General features: G+C 38.4%; 10 protein-coding genes across 10 annotated transcripts; all 10 read left to right on the top strand.

Annotated features, from left to right (window-relative positions):
• Positions 1-666: 666 nt before the first annotated feature.
• On the top strand, positions 667-1,529 carry LOC116356601 (heat shock protein 30). The gene has a single exon (XM_031802967.1). It carries the CDS (start codon positions 748-750, stop codon positions 1,390-1,392), a length of 645 nt encoding a protein of 214 aa, XP_031658827.1. The 5' UTR covers positions 667-747; the 3' UTR covers positions 1,393-1,529.
• Positions 1,530-2,461: 932 nt separating this feature from the next.
• Positions 2,462-3,323, top strand: LOC116356593 (heat shock protein 30). Its single transcript, XM_031802943.1, has one exon. It carries the CDS (start codon positions 2,539-2,541, stop codon positions 3,181-3,183), a length of 645 nt encoding a protein of 214 aa, XP_031658803.1. The 5' UTR covers positions 2,462-2,538; the 3' UTR covers positions 3,184-3,323.
• Positions 3,324-4,249: 926 nt separating this feature from the next.
• Positions 4,250-5,113, top strand: LOC116356594 (heat shock protein 30). Its single transcript, XM_031802945.1, has one exon. It carries the CDS (start codon positions 4,329-4,331, stop codon positions 4,971-4,973), a length of 645 nt encoding a protein of 214 aa, XP_031658805.1. The 5' UTR covers positions 4,250-4,328; the 3' UTR covers positions 4,974-5,113.
• Positions 5,114-6,795: 1,682 nt separating this feature from the next.
• On the top strand, positions 6,796-7,659 carry LOC116356532 (heat shock protein 30). The gene has a single exon (XM_031802249.1). It carries the CDS (start codon positions 6,875-6,877, stop codon positions 7,517-7,519), a length of 645 nt encoding a protein of 214 aa, XP_031658109.1. The 5' UTR covers positions 6,796-6,874; the 3' UTR covers positions 7,520-7,659.
• A 1,721-nt stretch (positions 7,660-9,380) lies between these two features.
• Positions 9,381-10,145, top strand: LOC116356603 (heat shock protein 30-like). Its single transcript, XM_031802975.1, has one exon. The coding sequence runs from the start codon at positions 9,413-9,415 to the stop codon at positions 10,055-10,057; it is 645 nt and encodes a 214-aa protein (XP_031658835.1). The 5' UTR covers positions 9,381-9,412; the 3' UTR covers positions 10,058-10,145.
• A 1,731-nt stretch (positions 10,146-11,876) lies between these two features.
• On the top strand, positions 11,877-12,741 carry LOC116356597 (heat shock protein 30-like). The gene has a single exon (XM_031802956.1). The coding sequence runs from the start codon at positions 11,958-11,960 to the stop codon at positions 12,600-12,602; it is 645 nt and encodes a 214-aa protein (XP_031658816.1). The 5' UTR covers positions 11,877-11,957; the 3' UTR covers positions 12,603-12,741.
• Positions 12,742-13,656: 915 nt separating this feature from the next.
• LOC116356596 (heat shock protein 30-like) lies at positions 13,657-14,516 on the top strand. The gene has a single exon (XM_031802954.1). The coding sequence runs from the start codon at positions 13,737-13,739 to the stop codon at positions 14,379-14,381; it is 645 nt and encodes a 214-aa protein (XP_031658814.1). The 5' UTR covers positions 13,657-13,736; the 3' UTR covers positions 14,382-14,516.
• A 919-nt stretch (positions 14,517-15,435) lies between these two features.
• On the top strand, positions 15,436-16,298 carry LOC116356595 (heat shock protein 30). Its single transcript, XM_031802953.1, has one exon. It carries the CDS (start codon positions 15,517-15,519, stop codon positions 16,159-16,161), a length of 645 nt encoding a protein of 214 aa, XP_031658813.1. The 5' UTR covers positions 15,436-15,516; the 3' UTR covers positions 16,162-16,298.
• A 928-nt stretch (positions 16,299-17,226) lies between these two features.
• LOC116356599 (heat shock protein 30) lies at positions 17,227-18,030 on the top strand. The gene has a single exon (XM_031802965.1). The coding sequence runs from the start codon at positions 17,307-17,309 to the stop codon at positions 17,949-17,951; it is 645 nt and encodes a 214-aa protein (XP_031658825.1). The 5' UTR covers positions 17,227-17,306; the 3' UTR covers positions 17,952-18,030.
• A 1,035-nt stretch (positions 18,031-19,065) lies between these two features.
• Positions 19,066-19,826, top strand: LOC109868188 (heat shock protein 30-like). Its single transcript, XM_031802961.1, has one exon. It carries the CDS (start codon positions 19,098-19,100, stop codon positions 19,740-19,742), a length of 645 nt encoding a protein of 214 aa, XP_031658821.1. The 5' UTR covers positions 19,066-19,097; the 3' UTR covers positions 19,743-19,826.
• Positions 19,827-21,021: the final 1,195 nt, after the last annotated feature.

Below are 21,021 nucleotides of genomic sequence, written 5' to 3' on the forward strand. Positions count from 1 at the left end.
GTTTTAGATCATTGAATGTGAGTGAATAGTTTCCACAACTAGAAAATATTGTTTTTAGTTATTAAAAAACATACGTAAATATATGATAAACATAATGCCAGACAATTTTCTTTTCAACTTTCAACAATATTATAACATAAAATTGACACATGACCAATTTCATAACGCTGTACAATCGGCATTTATTTTATTCAAAATATGATTTCTCAGTGGATTATTTTAGAATGTGTTCAATTACATTTGGACCTTTCTTGCAGTGACGCCTGTGGTGAAAACTCTTTAAAACGTAGCTTGTGATCTTTGGTCCAATTTTGTTCCACTTTGCTGATACTATTGCATGTTACAGAATATGCATAGCTAATGATCCATCAACGCTGTAAATGTGAAAAGCAATATGGTTCAAAATACTTTTAAAAGTCATAAATATATTTAAGTTATGTGAATCATTCATCAGTGAAACCAATAAAAGGTGACCTGCTTTAAGTACAGCACCACTAATATCTCAGGACTGTGGACTCCATCCAGCTTGTTACTGAACTACCTGATTTAGAAGCTGGCTGGAGTGACGTCACCACTTCCCTGCAGTGTGTCACCCAGTGGAGAACTGTGGCAATGACAGGAAAGGTCCTGAAGACACTGGAGCTCCAAGTGGCAGCATATAAAAGCTGTGAAACTCCCTCTGCCGAGACAGAAACCAATACATCCAACACTGAACACACAAGACTCAACACTCAACATTGACTGAAGATGCTGTGTTCCCGAGGATTCCAGTCTTCCCTCAGCCCATTGATGGACTTCTACTGGCCTGTGCGCAGTCTATGGCCAGAGGTCCGACCTCTTCTCAGCCAGCGGGATCTACTGCAGAGAAACCTGCTAGAAGTCAAGAGCAGTCTGGATCTGATGGCAAAACTCCAGCAGCACATCTTTGAAGAGTTGGACAATGTCCCATCCTCTTTGACCATCCAACCAGTCTCATACAAGCTGGATAAAGAGGGAGAGAGCTTTGCCCTGACACTGGACGCTAAAGACTTTTCCCCAGAGGAGCTGTCTGTCAAGCAGGTGGGCAGGAAGCTGAAAGTCAGTGGGAAAACAGAGAAGAAGCTAGATGATGGGGAAGGCTCCTACTCTTACAGATGCCAAGAGTTCAGACAAGAGTTATATCTGCCTGAAGGGGTGAATCCTGAGACAGTCACCTGTTCCCTGGCACATGATGGGAAGCTCCACATTCAGGCACCAAAGAATCCATTATCTGGTGAGGAGGAGGTGGCAGAGAGAGTGGTTCCCATCAACTGTAGCCTGGATGTGGAAACCCCACAATTCCTGACAAAGACAGAGGGAAGCATCACCGACACACAGAAGAAACAAGAGAACAGCGTTTCACATGAAGACTGATTTTTATTTCACTGTATGAAACATTTTCTAATACATATTTTTTATGTTTTGAGACTGTGTGCATGTACGTTTCATATCTTGTAACAATCAATATGATATGCTTTTTAATTGAATCAATAAAATATTTTTAAAAATCAGAATTTTGCAGTTGTTATGATCTCTTCAATGGATATCAACATAATGACCATTATCTCTCATCAAAAGTTTACTTTCCAAAAGGCTCACTGGCCTGAAATTTTTCAATGATCATTTTCAATAAATTCAATTTTCAAAAAGCTCTCCTGAAAATGTTCTGATTCTAACATGTTTATGACATGTTTATAAACCTGACTTCTGAAAACAAATGTCCTGTGGACTTGTCAGGATTTGCAATGTAGACCTTTTTGAGCAAGTGTCCTGTTTTAGATCATTGAATGTGAGTGAATAGTTTCCACAACTAGAAAATATTGTTTTTAGTTATTAAAAAACATACGTAAATATATGATAAACATAATGCCAGACAATTTTCTTTTCAACTTTCAACAATATTATAACATAAAATTGACACATGACCAATTTCATAACGCTGTACAATCGGCATTTATTTTATTCAAAATATGATTTCTCAGTGGATTATTTTAGAATGTGTTCAATTACATTTGGACCTTTCTTGCAGTGACGCCTGTGGTGAAAACTCTTTAAAACGTAGCTTGTGATCTTTGGTCCAATTTTGTTCCACTTTGCTGATACTATTGCATGTTACAGAATATGCATTGCTAATGATCCATCAATGCTGTAAATGTGAAAAGCAATATGGTTCAAAATACTTTTAAAAGTCATAAATATATTTAAGTTAAGTGAATCATTCATCAGTGAAACCAATAAAAGGTGACCTGCTTTAAGTACAGCACCACTAATATCTCAGGACTGTGGACTCCATCCAGCTTGTTTACTGAACTACCTGATTCAGAAGCTGGCTGGAGTGACGTCACCACTTCCCTGCAGTGTGTCACCCAGTGGAGAACTGTGGCAATGACAGGAAAGTTCCTGAAGACACTGGAGCTCCAAGTGGCAGCATATAAAAGCTGTGAAACTCCCTCTGCCGAGACAGAAACCAATACATCCAACACTGAACACACAAGACTCAACACTCAACATTGACTGAAGATGCTGTGTTCCCGAGGATTCCAGTCTTCCCTCAGCCCATTGATGGACTTCTACTGGCCTGTGCGCAGTCTATGGCCAGAGGTCCGACCTCTTCTCAGCCAGCGGGATCTACTGCAGAGAAACCTGCTAGAAGTCAAGAGCAGTCTGGATCTGATGGCAAAACTCCAGCAGCACATCTTTGAAGAGTTGGACAATGTCCCATCCTCTTTGACCATCCAACCAGTCTCCTACAAGCTGGATAAAGAGGGAGAGAGCTTTGCCCTGACACTGGACGCTAAAGACTTTTCCCCAGAGGAGCTGTCTGTCAAGCAGGTGGGCAGGAAGCTGAAAGTCAGTGGGAAAACAGAGAAGAAGCTAGATGATGGGGAAGGCTCCTACTCTTACAGATGCCAAGAGTTCAGACAAGAGTTATATCTGCCTGAAGGGGTGAATCCTGAGACAGTCACCTGTTCCCTGGCACATGATGGGAAGCTCCACATTCAGGCACCAAAGAATCCATTATCTGGTGAGGAGGAGGTGGCAGAGAGAGTGGTTCCCATCAACTGTAGCCTGGATGTGGAAACCCCACAATTCCTGACAAAGACAGAGGGAAGCATCACCGACACACAGAAGAAACAAGAGAACAGCGTTTCACATGAAGACTGATTTTTATTTCACTGTATGAAACATTTTCTAATACATATTTTTTATGTTTTGAGACTGTGTGCATGTACGTTTCATATCTTGTAACAATCAATATGATATGCTTTTTAATTGAATCAATAAAATATTTTAAAAAATCAGAATTTTGCAGTTGTTATGATCTCTTCAATGGATATCAACATAATGACCATTATCTCTCATCAAAAGTTTACTTTCCAAAAGGCTCACTGGCCTGAAATTTTTCAATGATCATTTTCAATAAATTCAATTTTCAAAAAGCTCTCCTGAAAATGTTCTGATTCTAACATGTTTATGACATGTTTATAAACCTGACTTCTGAAAACAAATGTCATGTGGACTTGTCAGGATTTGCAATGTAGACCTTTTTGAGCAAGTGTCCTGTTTTAGATCATTGAATGTGAGTGAATAGTTTCCACAACTAGAAAATATTGTTTTTAGTTATTAAAAAACATACGTAAATATATGATAAACATAATGCCAGACAATTTTCTTTTCAACTTTCAACAATATTATAACATAAAATTGACACATGACCAATTTCATAACGCTGTACAATCGGCATTTATTTTATTCAAAATATGATTTCTCAGTGGATTATTTTAGAATGTGTTCAATTACATTTGGACCTTTCTTGCAGTGACGCCTGTGGTGAAAACTCTTTAAAACGTAGCTTGTGATCTTTGGTCCAATTTTGTTCCACTTTGCTGATACTATTGCATGTTACAGAATATGCATAGCTAATGATCCATCAACGCTGTAAATGTGAAAAGCAATATGGTTCAAAATACTTTTAAAAGTCATAAATATATTTAAGTTATGTGAATCATTCATCAGTGAAACCAATAAAAGGTGACCTGCTTTAAGTACAGCACCACTAATATCTCAGGACTGTGGACTCCATCCAGCTTGTTACTGAACTACCTGATTTAGAAGCTGGCTGGAGTGACGTCACCACTTCCCTGCAGTGTGTCACCCAGTGGAGAACTGTGGCAATGACAGGAAAGGTCCTGAAGACACTGGAGCTCCAAGTGGCAGCATATAAAAGCTGTGAAACTCCCTCTGCCGAGACAGAAACCAATACATCCAACACTGAACACACAAGACTCAACACTCAACATTGACTGAAGATGCTGTGTTCCCGAGGATTCCAGTCTTCCCTCAGCCCATTGATGGACTTCTACTGGCCTGTGCGCAGTCTATGGCCAGAGGTCCGACCTCTTCTCAGCCAGCGGGATCTACTGCAGAGAAACCTGCTAGAAGTCAAGAGCAGTCTGGATCTGATGGCAAAACTCCAGCAGCACATCTTTGAAGAGTTGGACAATGTCCCATCCTCTTTGACCATCCAACCAGTCTCCTACAAGCTGGATAAAGAGGGAGAGAGCTTTGCCCTGACACTGGACGCTAAAGACTTTTCCCCAGAGGAGCTGTCTGTCAAGCAGGTGGGCAGGAAGCTGAAAGTCAGTGGGAAAACAGAGAAGAAGCTAGATGATGGGGAAGGCTCCTACTCTTACAGATGCCAAGAGTTCAGACAAGAGTTATATCTGCCTGAAGGGGTGAATCCTGAGACAGTCACCTGTTCCCTGGCACATGATGGGAAGCTCCACATTCAGGCACCAAAGAATCCATTATCTGGTGAGGAGGAGGTGGCAGAGAGAGTGGTTCCCATCAACTGTAGCCTGGATGTGGAAACCCCACAATTCCTGACAAAGACAGAGGGAAGCATCACCGACACACAGAAGAAACAAGAGAACAGCGTTTCACATGAGGACTGATTTTTATTTCACTGTATGAAACATTTTCTAATACATATTTTTTATGTTTTGAGACTGTGTGCATGTACGTTTCATATCTTGTAACAATCAATATGATATGCTTTTTAATTGAATCAATAAAATATTTTAAAAAATCAGAATTTTGCAGTTGTTATGATCTCTTCAATGGATATCAACATAATGACCATTATCTCTCATCAAAAGTTTACTTTCCAAAAGGCTCACTGGCCTGAAATTTTTCAATGATCATTTTCAATAAATTCAATTTTCAAAAAGCTCTCCTGAAAATGTTCTGATTCTAACATGTTTATGACATGTTTATAAACCTGACTTCTGAAAACAAATGTCATGTGGACTTGTCAGGATTTGCAATGTAGACCTTTTTGAAGCAAGTGTCCTGTTTTAGATCATTGAATGTGAGTGAATAGTTTCCACAACTAGAAAATATTGTTTTTAGTTATTAAAAAACATACGTAAATATATGATAAACATAATGCCAGACAATTTTCTTTTCAACTTTCAACAATATTATAACATGAAATTGACACATGACCAATTTCATAACACTGTACAATCTGCATTTATTTTATTCAAAATATGATTTCTCAGTGGATTATTTTAGAATGTGTTCAATTACATTTGGACCTTTCTTGCACCTCACCACGCCTGTGGTGAAAACTCTTTAAAACGTAGCTTGTGATCTTTGGTCCAATTTTGTTCGACTTTGCTGATACTATTGCATGTTACAGAATATGCATTGCTAATGATCCATCAATGCTGTAAATGTCAAAAGCAATATGGTTCAAAATACTTTTAAAAGTCATAAATATATTTAAGTTAAGTAACAATCAAAATGATATGCTTTTTAATTTAATCAATAAAATAAAATAAAAAAACAGAATTTTGCAGTTGTTATGATCTCTTCAATGGATATCAACATAATGACCATTATCTCTCATCAAAAGTTAACTTTCCAAAAGGCTTCACTGGCCTGAAATTTTTCAATTAACATTTTCAATAAATTCAATTTTCAAAAAGCTCTCCTGAAAATGTTCTGATTCTAACATGTTTATGACATGTTTATAAACCTGACTTCTGAAAACAAATGTCATGTGGACTTGTCAGGATTTGCAATGTAGACCTTTTTGAGCAAGTGTCCTGTTTTAGATCATTGAATATGAGTGAATAGTTTCCACAACTAGAAAATATTGTTTTTAATTATTAAAAAACATACGTAAATATATGATAAACATAATGACAGACACATTTTTTTTCAGTTTTCAACAATGTTTTAGGAACATAAAATCGACACATGAATAACGCTGTACAATCTGAATTTCTTTCTAAAAAATATGATTTCTCCGTGGATTATTTTAGAATGTGTTCAATTACATTTGGACCTTTCTTGCAGTGACGCCTGTGGTGAAAACTCTTTAAAACGTAGCTTGTGATCTTTGGTCCAATTTTGTTCCACTTTGCTGATACTATTGCATGTTACAGAATATGCATTGCTAATGATCCATCAATGCTGTAAATGTGAAAAGCAATATGGTTCAAAATACTTTTAAAAGTCATAAATATATTTAAGTTAAGTGAATCATTCATCAGTGAAACCAATAAAAGGTGACCTGCTTTAAGTACAGCACCACTAATATCTCAGGACTGTGGACTCCATCCAGCTTGTTACTGAACTACCTGATTTAGAAGCTGGCTGGAGTGACGTCACCACTTCCCTGCAGTGTGTCACCCAGTGGAGAACTGTGGCAATGACAGGAAAGTTCCTGAAGACACTGGAGCTCCAAGTGGCAGCATATAAAAGCTGTGAAACTCCCTCTGCCGAGACAGAAACCAATACATCCAACACTGAACACACAAGACTCAACACTCAACATTGACTGAAGATGCTGTGTTCCCGAGGATTCCAGTCTTCCCTCAGCCCATTGATGGACTTCTACTGGCCTGTGCGCAGTCTATGGCCAGAGGTCCGACCTCTTCTCAGCCAGCGGGATCTACTGCAGAGAAACCTGCTAGAAGTCAAGAGCAGTCTGGATCTGATGGCAAAACTCCAGCAGCACATCTTTGAAGAGTTGGACAATGTCCCATCCTCTTTGACCATCCAACCAGTCTCCTACAAGCTGGATAAAGAGGGAGAGAGCTTTGCCCTGACACTGGACGCTAAAGACTTTTCCCCAGAGGAGCTGTCTGTCAAGCAGGTGGGCAGGAAGCTGAAAGTCAGTGGGAAAACAGAGAAGAAGCTAGATGATGGGGAAGGCTCCTACTCTTACAGATGCCAAGAGTTCAGACAAGAGTTATATCTGCCTGAAGGGGTGAATCCTGAGACAGTCACCTGTTCCCTGGCACATGATGGGAAGCTCCACATTCAGGCACCAAAGAATCCATTATCTGGTGAGGAGGAGGTGGCAGAGAGAGTGGTTCCCATCAACTGTAGCCTGGATGTGGAAACCCCACAATTCCTGACAAAGACAGAGGGAAGCATCACCGACACACAGAAGAAACAAGAGAACAGCGTTTCACATGAAGACTGATTTTTATTTCACTGTATGAAACATTTTCTAATACATATTTTTTATGTTTTGAGACTGTGTGCATGTACGTTTCATATCTTGTAACAATCAATATGATATGCTTTTTAATTGAATCAATAAAATATTTTAAAAAATCAGAATTTTGCAGTTGTTATGATCTCTTCAATGGATATCAACATAATGACCATTATCTCTCATCAAAAGTTAACTTTCCAAAAGGCTCACTGGCCTGAAATTTTTCAATGATCATTTTCAATAAATTCAATTTTCAAAAAGCTCTCCTGAAAATGTTCTGATTCTAACATGTTTATGACATGTTTATAAACCTGACTTCTGAAAACAAATGTCATGTGGACTTGTCAGGATTTGCAATGTAGACCTTTTTGAGCAAGTGTCCTGTTTTAGATCATTGAATGTGAGTGAATAGTTTCCACAACTAGAAAATATTGTTTTTCGTTATTAAAAAACATACGTAAATATATGATAAACATAATGCCAGACAATTTTCTTTTCAACTTTCAACAATATTATAACATAAAATTGACACATGACCAATTTCATAACGCTGTACAATCGGCATTTATTTTATTCAAAATATGATTTCTCAGTGGATTATTTTAGAATGTGTTCAATTACATTTGGACCTTTCTTGCAGTGACGCCTGTGGTGAAAACTCTTTAAAACGTAGCTTGTGATCTTTGGTCCAATTTTGTTCCACTTTGCTGATACTATTGCATGTTACAGAATATGCATTGCTAATGATCCATCAATGCTGTAAATGTGAAAAGCAATATGGTTCAAAATACTTTTAAAAGTCATAAATATATTTAAGTTAAGTAACAATCAAAATGATATGCTTTTTAATTTAATCAATAAAATATTTTAAAAAACTGAATTATGCAGCTGTTATGATCTCTTCAATGGATATCAACATAATGACCATTATCTCTCATTAAAAGTTAACTTTCCAAAAGGCTTCACTGGCCTGAAATTTTTCAATTAACATTTTCAATAAATTAAATTTTCAAAAAGCTCTCCTGAAAATGTTCTGATTCTAACATGTTTATGACATGTTTATAAACCTGACTTCTGAAAACAAATGTCATGTGGACTTGTCAGGATTTGCAATGTAGACCTTTTTGAGCAAGTGTCCTGTTTTAGATCATTGAATGTGAGTGAATAGTTTCCACAACTAGAAAATATTGTTTTAATTATTAAAAAACATACGTAAATATATGATAAACATAATGCCAGACAAAAAAAATTCAGTTTTCAACAATGTTTTAGGAACATAAAATCGACACATGAATAACGCTGTACAATCTGAATTTCTTTCTAAAAAATATGATTTCTCCGTGGATTATTTTAGAATGTGTTCAATTACATTTGGACCGTTCTTGCAGTGACGCCTGTGGTGAAAACTCTTTAAAACGTAACTTGTGATCTTTGGTCCAATTTTGTTCCACTTTGCTGATACTATTGCATGTTACAGAATATGCATTGCTAATGATCCATCAATGCTGTAAATGTGAAAAGCAATATGGTTCAAAATACTTTTAAAAGTCATAAATATATTTAAGTTAAGTGAATCATTCATCAGTGAAACCAATAAAAGGTGACCTGCTTTAAGTACAGCACCACTAATATCTCAGGACTGTGGACTCCATCCAGCTTGTTACTGAACTACCTGATTTAGAAGCTGGCTGGAGTGACGTTACCACTTCCCTGCAGTGTGTCACCCAGTGGAGAACTGTGGCAATGACAGGAAAGTTCCTGAAGACACTGGAGCTCCAAGTGGCAGCATATAAAAGCTGTGAAACTCCCTCTGCCGAGACAGAAACCAATACATCCAACACTGAACACACAAGACTCAACACTCAACATTGACTGAAGATGCTGTGTTCCCGAGGATTCCAGTCTTCCCTCAGTCCATTGATGGACTTCTACTGGCCTGTGCGCAGTCTATGGCCAGAGGTCCGACCTCTTCTCAGCCAGCGGGATCTACTGCAGAGAAACCTGCTAGAAGTCAAGAGCAGTCTGGATCTGATGGCAAAACTCCAGCAGCACATCTTTGAAGAGTTGGACAATGTCCCATCCTCTTTGACCATCCAACCAGTCTCCTACAAGCTGGATAAAGAGGGAGAGAGCTTTGCCCTGACACTGGACGCTAAAGACTTTTCCCCAGAGGAGCTGTCTGTCAAGCAGGTGGGCAGGAAGCTGAAAGTCAGTGGGAAAACAGAGAAGAAGCTAGATGATGGGGAAGGCTCCTACTCTTACAGATGCCAAGAGTTCAGACAAGAGTTATATCTGCCTGAAGGGGTGAATCCTGAGACAGTCACCTGTTCCCTGGCACATGATGGGAAGCTCCACATTCAGGCACCAAAGAATCCATTATCTGGTGAGGAGGAGGTGGCAGAGAGAGTGGTTCCCATCAACTGTAGCCTGGCTGTGGAAACCCCACAATTCCTGTCAAAGACAGAGGGAAGCATCACCGACACACAGAAGAAACAAGAGAAAGGCGTTTCACATGAGGACTGATTTTTATTTCACTGGATGAAACATTTTCTAATACATATTTTTTATGTTTTGAGACTGTGTGCATGTATGTTTCATATCTTGTAACAATCAGTATGATATGCTTTTTAATTGAATCAATAAAATATTTAAAAAAACAGAATTTTGCAGTTGTTATGATCTCTTCAATGGATATCAACATAATGACCATTATCTCTCATCAAAAGTTTACTTTCCAAAAGGCTCACTGGCCTGAAATTTTTCAATGATCATTTTCAATAAATTCAATTTTCAAAAAGCTCTCCTGAAAATGTTCTGATTCTAACATGTTTATGACATGTTTATAAACCTGACTTCTGAAAACAAATGTCATGTGGACTTGTCAGGATTTGCAATGTAGACCTTTTTGAACAAGTGTCCTGTTTTAGATCATTGAATGTGAGTGAATAGTTTCCACAACTAGAAAATATTGTTTTTAGTTATTAAAAAACATACGTAAATATATGATAAACATAATGCCAGACAATTTTCTTTTCAACTTTCAACAATATTATAACATGAAATTGACACATGACCAATTTCATAACACTGTACAATCTGCATTTATTTTATTCAAAATATGATTTCTCAGTGGATTATTTTAGAATGTGTTCAATTACATTTGGACCTTTCTTGCACCTCACCACGCCTGTGGTGAAAACTCTTTAAAACGTAGCTTGTGATCTTTGGTCCAATTTTGTTCGACTTTGCTGATACTATTGCATGTTACAGAATATGCATTGCTAATGATCCATCAATGCTGTAAATGTCAAAAGCAATATGGTTCAAAATACTTTTAAAAGTCATAAATATATTTAAGTTAAGTAACAATCAAAATGATATGCTTTTTAATTTAATCAATAAAATAAAATAAAAAAAACAGAATTTTGCAGTTGTTATGATCTCTTCAATGGATATCAACATAATGACCATTATCTCTCATCAAAAGTTAACTTTCCAAAAGGCTTCACTGGCCTGAAATTTTTCAATTAACATTTTCAATAAATTCAATTTTCAAAAAGCTCTCCTGAAAATGTTCTGATTCTAACATGTTTATGACATGTTTATAAACCTGACTTCTGAAAACAAATGTCATGTGGACTTGTCAGGATTTGCAATGTAGACCTTTTTGAGCAAGTGTCCTGTTTTAGATCATTGAATATGAGTGAATAGTTTCCACAACTAGAAAATATTGTTTTTAATTATTAAAAAACATACGTAAATATATGATAAACATAATGACAGACACATTTTTTTTCAGTTTTCAACAATGTTTTAGGAACATAAAATCGACACATGAATAACGCTGTACAATCTGAATTTCTTTCTAAAAAATATGATTTCTCCGTGGATTATTTTAGAATGTGTTCAATTACATTTGGACCTTTCTTGCAGTGACGCCTGTGGTGAAAACTCTTTAAAACGTAGCTTGTGATCTTTGGTCCAATTTTGTTCCACTTTGCTGATACTATTGCATGTTACAGAATATGCATTGCTAATGATCCATCAATGCTGTAAATGTGAAAAGCAATATGGTTCAAAATACTTTTAAAAGTCATAAATATATTTAAGTTAAGTGAATCATTCATCAGTGAAACCAATAAAAGGTGACCTGCTTTAAGTACAGCACCACTAATATCTCAGGACTGTGGACTCCATCCAGCTTGTTACTGAACTACCTGATTTAGAAGCTGGCTGGAGTGACGTCACCACTTCCCTGCAGTGTGTCACCCAGTGGAGAACTGTGGCAATGACAGGAAAGTTCCTGAAGACACTGGAGCTCCAAGTGGCAGCATATAAAAGCTGTGAAACTCCCTCTGCCGAGACAGAAACCAATACATCCAACACTGAACACACAAGACTCAACACTCAACATTGACTGAAGATGCTGTGTTCCCGAGGATTCCAGTCTTCCCTCAGCCCATTGATGGACTTCTACTGGCCTGTGCGCAGTCTATGGCCAGAGGTCCGACCTCTTCTCAGCCAGCGGGATCTACTGCAGAGAAACCTGCTAGAAGTCAAGAGCAGTCTGGATCTGATGGCAAAACTCCAGCAGCACATCTTTGAAGAGTTGGACAATGTCCCATCCTCTTTGACCATCCAACCAGTCTCCTACAAGCTGGATAAAGAGGGAGAGAGCTTTGCCCTGACACTGGACGCTAAAGACTTTTCCCCAGAGGAGCTGTCTGTCAAGCAGGTGGGCAGGAAGCTGAAAGTCAGTGGGAAAACAGAGAAGAAGCTAGATGATGGGGAAGGCTCCTACTCTTACAGATGCCAAGAGTTCAGACAAGAGTTATATCTGCCTGAAGGGGTGAATCCTGAGACAGTCACCTGTTCCCTGGCACATGATGGGAAGCTCCACATTCAGGCACCAAAGAATCCATTATCTGGTGAGAAGGAGGTGGCAGAGAGAGTGGTTCCCATCAACTGTAGCCTGGATGTGGAAACCCCACAATTCCTGTCAAAGACAGAGGGAAGCATCACCGACACACAGAAGAAACAAGAGAACAGCGTTTCACATGAAGACTGATTTTTATTTCACTGTATGAAACATTTTCTAATACACATTTTTTATGTTTTGAGACTGTGTGCATGTACGTTTCATATCTTGTAACAATCAATATGATATGCTTTTGAATTGAATCAATAAAATATTTAAAAAATCAGAATTTTGCAGTTGTTATGATCTCTTCAATGGATATCAACATAATGACCATTATCTCTCATCAAAAGATAACATTCCAAAAGGCTCACTGGCCTGACATTTTTCAATGATCATTTTCAATAAATTCAATTTTCAAAAAGCTCTCCTGAAAATGTTCTGATTCTAACATGTTTATGACATGTTTATAAACCTGACTTCTGAAAACAAATGTCATGTGAACTTGTCAGGATTTGCAATGTAGACCTTTTTGAGCAAGTGTCCTGTTTTAGATCATTGAATGTGAGTGAATAGTTTCCACAACTAGAAAATATTGTTTTTAGTTATTAAAAAACATACGTAAATATATGATAAACATAATGCCAGACAATTTTCTTTTCAACTTTCAACAATATTATAACATAAAATTGACACATGACCAATTTCATAAGCTGTACAATCGGCATATATTTTATTCAAAATATGATTTCTCTGTGGATTATTTTAGAATGTGTTCAATTACATTTGGACCTTTCTTGCAGTGGTGAAAACTCTTTAAAACGTAGCTTGTGATCTTTGGTCCAATTTTGTTCGACTTTGCTGATACTATTGCATGTTACAGAATATGCATTGCTAATGATCCATCAATGCTGTAAATGTGAAAAGCAATATGGTTCAAAATACTTTTAAAAGTCATAAATATATTTAAGTTAAGTGAATCATTCATCAGTGAAACCAATAAAAGGTGACCTGCTTTAAGTACAGCACCACTAATATCTCAGGACTGTGGACTCCATCCAGCTTGTTACTGAACTACCTGATTTAGAAGCTGGCTGGAGTGACGTCACCACTTCCCTGCAGTGTGTCACCCAGTGGAGAACTGTGGCAATGACAGGAAAGTTCCTGAAGACACTGGAGCTCCAAGTGGCAGCATATAAAAGCTGTGAAACTCCCTCTGCCGAGACAGAAACCAATACATCCAACACTGAACACACAAGACTCAACACTCAACATTGACTGAAGATGCTGTGTTCCCGAGGATTCCAGTCTTCCCTCAGCCCATTGATGGACTTCTACTGGCCTGTGCGCAGTCTATGGCCAGAGGTCCGACCTCTTCTCAGCCAGCGGGATCTACTGCAGAGAAACCTGCTAGAAGTCAAGAGCAGTCTGGATCTGATGGCAAAACTCCAGCAGCACATCTTTGAAGAGTTGGACAATGTCCCATCCTCTTTGACCATCCAACCAGTCTCCTACAAGCTGGATAAAGAGGGAGAGAGCTTTGCCCTGACACTGGACGCTAAAGACTTTTCCCCAGAGGAGCTGTCTGTCAAGCAGGTGGGCAGGAAGCTGAAAGTCAGTGGGAAAACAGAGAAGAAGCTAGATGATGGGGAAGGCTCCTACTCTTACAGATGCCAAGAGTTCAGACAAGAGTTATATCTGCCTGAAGGGGTGAATCCTGAGACAGTCACCTGTTCCCTGGCACATGATGGGAAGCTCCACATTCAGGCACCAAAGAATCCATTATCTGGTGAGGAGGAGGTGGCAGAGAGAGTGGTTCCCATCAACTGTAGCCTGGATGTGGAAACCCCACAATTCCTGTCAAAGACAGAGGGAAGCATCACCGACACACAGAAGAAACAAGAGAAAGGTGTTTCACATGAAGACTGATTTTTATTTCACTGTATGAAACATTTTCTAATACACATTTTTTATGTTTTGAGACTGTGTGCATGTACGTTTCATATCTTGTAACAATCAATATGATATGCTTTTTAATTGAATCAATAAAATATTTAAAAAATCTGAATTTTGCAGTTGTTATGATCTCTTCAATGGATATCAACATAATGACCATTATCTCTCATCAAAAGTTAACATTGCAAAAGGCTCACTGGCCTGAAATTTTTCAATGATCATTTTCAATAAATTCAATTTTCAAAAAGCTCTCCTGAAAATGTTCTGATTCTAACATGTTTATGACATGTTTATAAACCTGACTTCTGAAAACAAATGTCATGTGGACTTGTCAGGATTTGCAATGTAGACCTTTTTGAGCAAGTGTCCTGTTTTAGATCATTGAATGTGAGTGAATAGTTTCCACAACTAGAAAATATTGTTTTTAGTTATTAAAAAACATACGTAAATATATGATAAACATAATGCCAGACAATTTTCTTTTCAACTTTCAACAATATTATAACATAAAATTGACACATGACCAATTTCATAACGCTGTACAATCGGCATATATTTTATTCAAAATATGATTTCTCTGTGGATTATTTTAGAATGTGTTCAATTACATTTGGACCTTTCTTGCAGTGGTGAAAACTCTTTAAAACGTAGCTTGTGATCTTTGGTCCAATTTTGTTCGACTTTGCTGATACTATTGCATGTTACAGAATATGCATTGCTAATGATCCATCAATGCTGTAAATGTGAAAAGCAATATGGTTCAAAATACTTTTAAAAGTCATAAATATATTTAAGTTAAGTGAATCATTCATCAGTGAAACCAATAAAAGGTGACCTGCTTTAAGTACAGCACCACTAATATCTCAGGACTGTGGACTCCATCCAGCTTGTTACTGAACTACCTGATTTAGAAGCTGGCTGGAGTGACGTCACCACTTCCCTGCAGTGTGTCACCCAGTGGAGAACTGTGGCAATGACAGGAAAGTTCCTGAAGACACTGGAGCTCCAAGTGGCAGCATATAAAAGCTGTGAAACTCCCTCTGCCGAGACAGAAACCAATACATCCAACACTGAACACACAAGACTCAACACTCAACATTGACTGAAGATGCTGTGTTCCCGAGGATTCCAGTCTTCCCTCAGCCCATTGATGGACTTCTACTGGCCTGTGCGCAGTCTATGGCCAGAGGTCCGACCTCTTCTCAGCCAGCGGGATCTACTGCAGAGAAACCTGCTAGAAGTCAAGAGCAGTCTGGATCTGATGGCAAAACTCCAGCAGCACATCTTTGAAGAGTTGGACAATGTCCCATCCTCTTTGACCATCCAACCAGTCTCCTACAAGCTGGATAAAGAGGGAGAGAGCTTTGCCCTGACACTGGACGCTAAAGACTTTTCCCCAGAGGAGCTGTCTGTCAAGCAGGTGGGCAGGAAGCTGAAAGTCAGTGGGAAAACAGAGAAGAAGCTAGATGATGGGGAAGGCTCCTACTCTTATAGATGCCAAGAGTTCAGACAAGAGTTATATCTGCCTGAAGGGGTGAATCCTGAGACAGTCACCTGTTCCCTGGCACATGATGGGAAGCTCCACATTCAGGCACCAAAGAATCCATTATCTGGTGAGGAGGAGGTGGCAGAGAGAGTGGTTCCCATCAACTGTAGCCTGGATGTGGAAACCCCACAATTCCTGACAAAGACAGAGGGAAGCATCACCGACACACAGAAGAAACAAGAGAACAGCGTTTCACATGAAGACTGATTTTTATTTCACTGTATGAAACATTTTCTAATACATATTTTTTATGTTTTGAGACTGTGTGCATGTACGTTTCATATCTTGTAACAATCAATATGATATGCTTTTTAATTGAATCAATAAAATATTTTTAAAAATCAGAATTTTGCAGTTGTTATGATCTCTTCAATGGATATCAACATAATGACCATTATCTCTCATCAAAAGTTTACTTTCCAAAAGGCTCACTGGCCTGAAATTTTTCAATGATCATTTTCAATAAATTCAATTTTCAAAAAGCTCTCCTGAAAATGTTCTGATTCTAACATGTTTATGACATGTTTATAAACCTGACTTCTGAAAACAAATATCATGTGGACTTGTCAGGATTTGCAATGTAGACCTTTTTGAGCAAGTGTCCTGTTTTAGATCATTGAATGTGAGTGAATAGTTTCCACAACTAGAAAATATTGTTTTTAGTTATTAAAAAACATACATAAATATATGATAAACATAATGCCAGACAATTTTCTTTTCAACTTTCAACAATATTATAACATAAAATTGACACATGACCAATTTCATAACGCTGTACAATCGGCATTTATTTTATTCAAAATATGATTTCTCAGTGGATTATTTTAGAATGTGTTCAATTACATTTGGACCTTTCTTGCAGTGACGCCTGTGGTGAAAACTCTTTAAAACGTAGCTTGTGATCTTTGGTCCAATTTTGTTCCACTTTGCTGATACTATTGCATGTTACAGAATATGCATAGCTAATGATCCATCAATGCTGTAAATGTGAAAAGCAATATGGTTCAAAATACTTTTAAAAGTCATAAATATATTTAAGTTAAGTGAATCATTCATCAGTGAAACCAATAAAAGGTGACCTGCTTTAAGTACAGCACCACTAATATCTCAGGACTGTGGACTCCATCCAGCTTGTTACTGAACTACCTGATTTAGAAGCTGGCTGGAGTGACGTCACCACTTCCCTGCAGTGTGTCACCCAGTGGAGAACTGTGGCAATGACAGGAAAGTTCCTGAAGACACTGGAGCTCCAAGTGGCAGCATATAAAAGCTGTGAAACTCCCTCTGCCGAGACAGAAACCAATACATCCAACACTGAACACACAAGACTCAACACTCAACATTGACTGAAGATGCTGTGTTCCCGAGGATTCCAGTCTTCCCTCAGCCCATTGATGGACTTCTACTGGCCTGTGCGCAGTCTATGGCCAGAGGTCCGACCTCTTCTCAGCCAGCGGGATCTACTGCAGAGAAACCTGCTAGAAGTCAAGAGCAGTCTGGATCTGATGGCAAAACTCCAGCAGCACATCTTTGAAGAGTTGGACAATGTCCCATCCTCTTTGACCATCCAACCAGTCTCCTACAAGCTGGATAAAGAGGGAGAGAGCTTTGCCCTGACACTGGACGCTAAAGACTTTTCCCCAGAGGAGCTGTCTGTCAAGCAGGTGGGCAGGAAGCTGAAAGTCAGTGGGAAAACAGAGAAGAAGCTAGATGATGGGGAAGGCTCCTACTCTTACAGATGCCAAGAGTTCAGACAAGAGTTATATCTGCCTGAAGGGGTGAATCCTGAGACAGTCACCTGTTCCCTGGCACATGATGGGAAGCTCCACATTCAGGCACCAAAGAATCCATTATCTGGTGAGGAGGAGGTGGCAGAGAGAGTGGTTCCCATCAACTGTAGCCTGGATGTGGAAACCCCACAATTCCTGACAAAAACAGAGGGAAGCATCACCGACACACAGAAGAAACAAGAGAACAGCGTTTCACATGAAGACTGATTTTTATTTCACTGTATGAAACATTTTCTAATACATATTTTTTATGTTTTGAGACTGTGTGCATGTATGTTTCATATCTTGTAACAATCAATATGATATGCTTTTTAATTGAATCAATAAAATATTTTAAAAAATCAGAATTTTGCAGTTGTTATGATCTCTTCAATGGATATCAACATAATGACCATTATCTCTCATCAAAAGTTAACTTTCCAAAAGGCTCACTGGCCTGAAATTTTTCAATAATCATTTTCAATAAATTCAATTTTCAAAAAGCTCTCCTGAAAATGTTCTGATTCTAACATGTTTATGACATGTTTATAAACCTGACTTCTGAAAACAAATGTCCTGTGGACTTGTCAGGATTTGCAATGTAGACCTTTTTGAGCAAGTGTCCTGTTTTAGATCATTGAATGTGAGTGAATAGTTTCCACAACTAGAAAATATTGTTTTTAGTTATTAAAAAACATACGTAAATATATGATAAACATAATGCCAGACAATTTTCTTTTCAACTTTCAACAATATTATAACATAAAATTGACACATGACCAATTTCATAACGCTGTACAATCGGCATTTATTTTATTAAAAATATGATTTCTCAGTGGATTATTTTAGAATGTGTTCAATTACATTTGGACCTTTCTTGCAGTGACGCCTGTGGTGAAAACTCTTTAAAACGTAGCTTGTGATCTTTGGTCCAATTTTGTTCCACTTTGCTGATACTATTGCATGTTACAGAATATGCATTGCTAATGATACATCAATGCTGTAAATGTGAAAAGCAATATGGTTCAAAATACTTTTAAAAGTCATAAATATATTTAAGTTAAGTGAATCATTCATCAGTGAAACCAATAAAAGGTGACCTGCTTTAAGTACAGCACCACTAATATCTCAGGACTGTGGACTCCATCCAGCTTGTTTACTGAACTACCTGATTTAGAAGCTGGCTGGAGTGACGTCACCACTTCCCTGCAGTGTGTCACCCAGTGGAGAACTGTGGCAATGACAGGAAAGTTCCTGAAGACACTGGAGCTCCAAGTGGCAGCATATAAAAGCTGTGAAACTCCCTCTGCCGAGACAGAAACCAATACATCCAACACTGAACACACAAGACTCAACACACAACATTGACTGAAGATGCTGTGTTCCCGAGGATTCCAGTCTTCCCTCAGCCCATTGATGGACTTCTACTGGCCTGTGCGCAGTCTATGGCCAGAGGTCCGACCTCTTCTCAGCCAGCGGGATCTACTGCAGAGAAACCTGCTAGAAGTCAAGAGCAGTCTGGATCTGATGGCAAAACTCCAGCAGCACATCTTTGAAGAGTTGGACAATGTCCCATCCTCTTTGACCATCCAACCAGTCTCCTACAAGCTGGATAAAGAGGGAGAGAGCTTTGCCCTGACACTGGACGCTAAAGACTTTTCCCCAGAGGAGCTGTCTGTCAAGCAGGTGGGCAGGAAGCTGAAAGTCAGTGGGAAAACAGAGAAGAAGCTAGATGATGGGGAAGGCTCCTACTCTTACAGATGCCAAGAGTTCAGACAAGAGTTATATCTGCCTGAAGGGGTGAATCCTGAGACAGTCACCTGTTCCCTGGCACATGATGGGAAGCTCCACATTCAGGCACCAAAGAATCCATTATCTGGTGAGGAGGAGGTGGCAGAGAGAGTGGTTCCCATCAACTGTAGCCTGGCTGTGGAAACCCCACAATTCCTGTCAAAGACAGAGGGAAGCATCACCGACACACAGAAGAAACAAGAGAACAGCGTTTCACATGAGGACTGATTTTCATTTCACTGGATGAAACATTTTCTAATACATATTTTTTATGTTTTGAGACTGTGTGCATGTACGTTTCATATCCTGTAACAATCAGTATGATATGCTTTTTAATTGAATCAGTAAAATATGAAAAAAACAGAATTCTGGAGTTGTTATGATCTCTTCAATGGATATCAACATAATGACCATTATCTCTCATCAAAAGTTAACTTTCCAAAAGGCTTCACTGGCCTGAAATTTTTCAATTAACATTTCAATAAATACAATTTTCAAAAAGCTCTCCTGAAAATGTTCTGATTCTAACATGTTTATGACATGTTTATAAACTTGACTTCTGAAAACAAATGTCATGTGGACTTGTCAGGATTTGCAATGTAGACCTTTTTGAGCAAGTGTCCTGTTTTAGATCATTGAATGTGAGTGAATAGTTTCCACAACTAGAAAATATTGTTTTTAATTATTAAAAAACATACGTAAATATATGATAAACATAATGCCAGACAAACATTTTTTCAGTTTTCAACAATGTTTTAGGAACATAAAATTGACACATGAATAACGCTGTACAATCTGAATTTCTTTCTAAAAAATATGATTTCTCCGTGGATTATTTTAGAATGTGTTCAATTACATTTGGACCTTTCTTGCAGTGACGCCTGTGGTGAAAACTCTTTAAAACGTAGCTTGTGATCTTTGGTCCAATTTTGTTCCACTTTGCTGATACTATTGCATGTTACAGAATATGCATTGATAATGATCCATCAATGCTGTAAATGTGAAAAGCAATATGGTTCAAAATACTTTTAAAAGTCATAAATATATTTAAGTTAAGTGAATCATTCATCAGTGAAACCAATAAAAGGTGACCTGCTTTAAGTACAGCACCACTAATATCTCAGGACTGTGGACTCCATCCAGCTTGTTACTGAACTACCTGATTTAGAAGCTGGCTGGAGTGACATCACCACTTCCCTGCAGTGTGCCAGCCAGTGGAGAACTGTGGCAATGACAGGAAAGTTTGTTTGGCCATCCAACCAGTCTCCTACAATCAGGATAAAGATGGAGAGGTCTTTGCCCTGACACTGGACACTAAAGACTTTTCCCCAGAGGATGTCTGTCAAGCAGGTGGGCAGGAAGCTGAAAGTCAGTGGGAAAACAGAGAAGAAGCTTGGTGGTGGGGAATGATCCTACTCTTACAGATGCCAAGAGTTCAGACAAGAGTTATATTTGCCTGAAGGGGTGAATCCTGAGACAGTCACATTCTCCCTGGCTCACCAATATT

Source organism: Oncorhynchus kisutch, linkage group LG23, assembly GCF_002021735.2.
Source record: "Oncorhynchus kisutch isolate 150728-3 linkage group LG23, Okis_V2, whole genome shotgun sequence".
NCBI classification, from domain to species: domain Eukaryota; kingdom Metazoa; phylum Chordata; class Actinopteri; order Salmoniformes; family Salmonidae; genus Oncorhynchus; species Oncorhynchus kisutch.

Bases quoted from the DNA above. Each gene is read 5' to 3' on its own strand.
- LOC116356601 (XM_031802967.1), top strand. From the start codon at position 748: ATGCTGTGTTCCCGAGGATTCCAGTCTTCCCTCAGCCCATTGATGGAC.
- LOC116356593 (XM_031802943.1), top strand. From the start codon at position 2,539: ATGCTGTGTTCCCGAGGATTCCAGTCTTCCCTCAGCCCATTGATGGAC.
- LOC116356594 (XM_031802945.1), top strand. From the start codon at position 4,329: ATGCTGTGTTCCCGAGGATTCCAGTCTTCCCTCAGCCCATTGATGGAC.
- LOC116356532 (XM_031802249.1), top strand. From the start codon at position 6,875: ATGCTGTGTTCCCGAGGATTCCAGTCTTCCCTCAGCCCATTGATGGAC.
- LOC116356603 (XM_031802975.1), top strand. From the start codon at position 9,413: ATGCTGTGTTCCCGAGGATTCCAGTCTTCCCTCAGTCCATTGATGGAC.
- LOC116356597 (XM_031802956.1), top strand. From the start codon at position 11,958: ATGCTGTGTTCCCGAGGATTCCAGTCTTCCCTCAGCCCATTGATGGAC.
- LOC116356596 (XM_031802954.1), top strand. From the start codon at position 13,737: ATGCTGTGTTCCCGAGGATTCCAGTCTTCCCTCAGCCCATTGATGGAC.
- LOC116356595 (XM_031802953.1), top strand. From the start codon at position 15,517: ATGCTGTGTTCCCGAGGATTCCAGTCTTCCCTCAGCCCATTGATGGAC.
- LOC116356599 (XM_031802965.1), top strand. From the start codon at position 17,307: ATGCTGTGTTCCCGAGGATTCCAGTCTTCCCTCAGCCCATTGATGGAC.
- LOC109868188 (XM_031802961.1), top strand. From the start codon at position 19,098: ATGCTGTGTTCCCGAGGATTCCAGTCTTCCCTCAGCCCATTGATGGAC.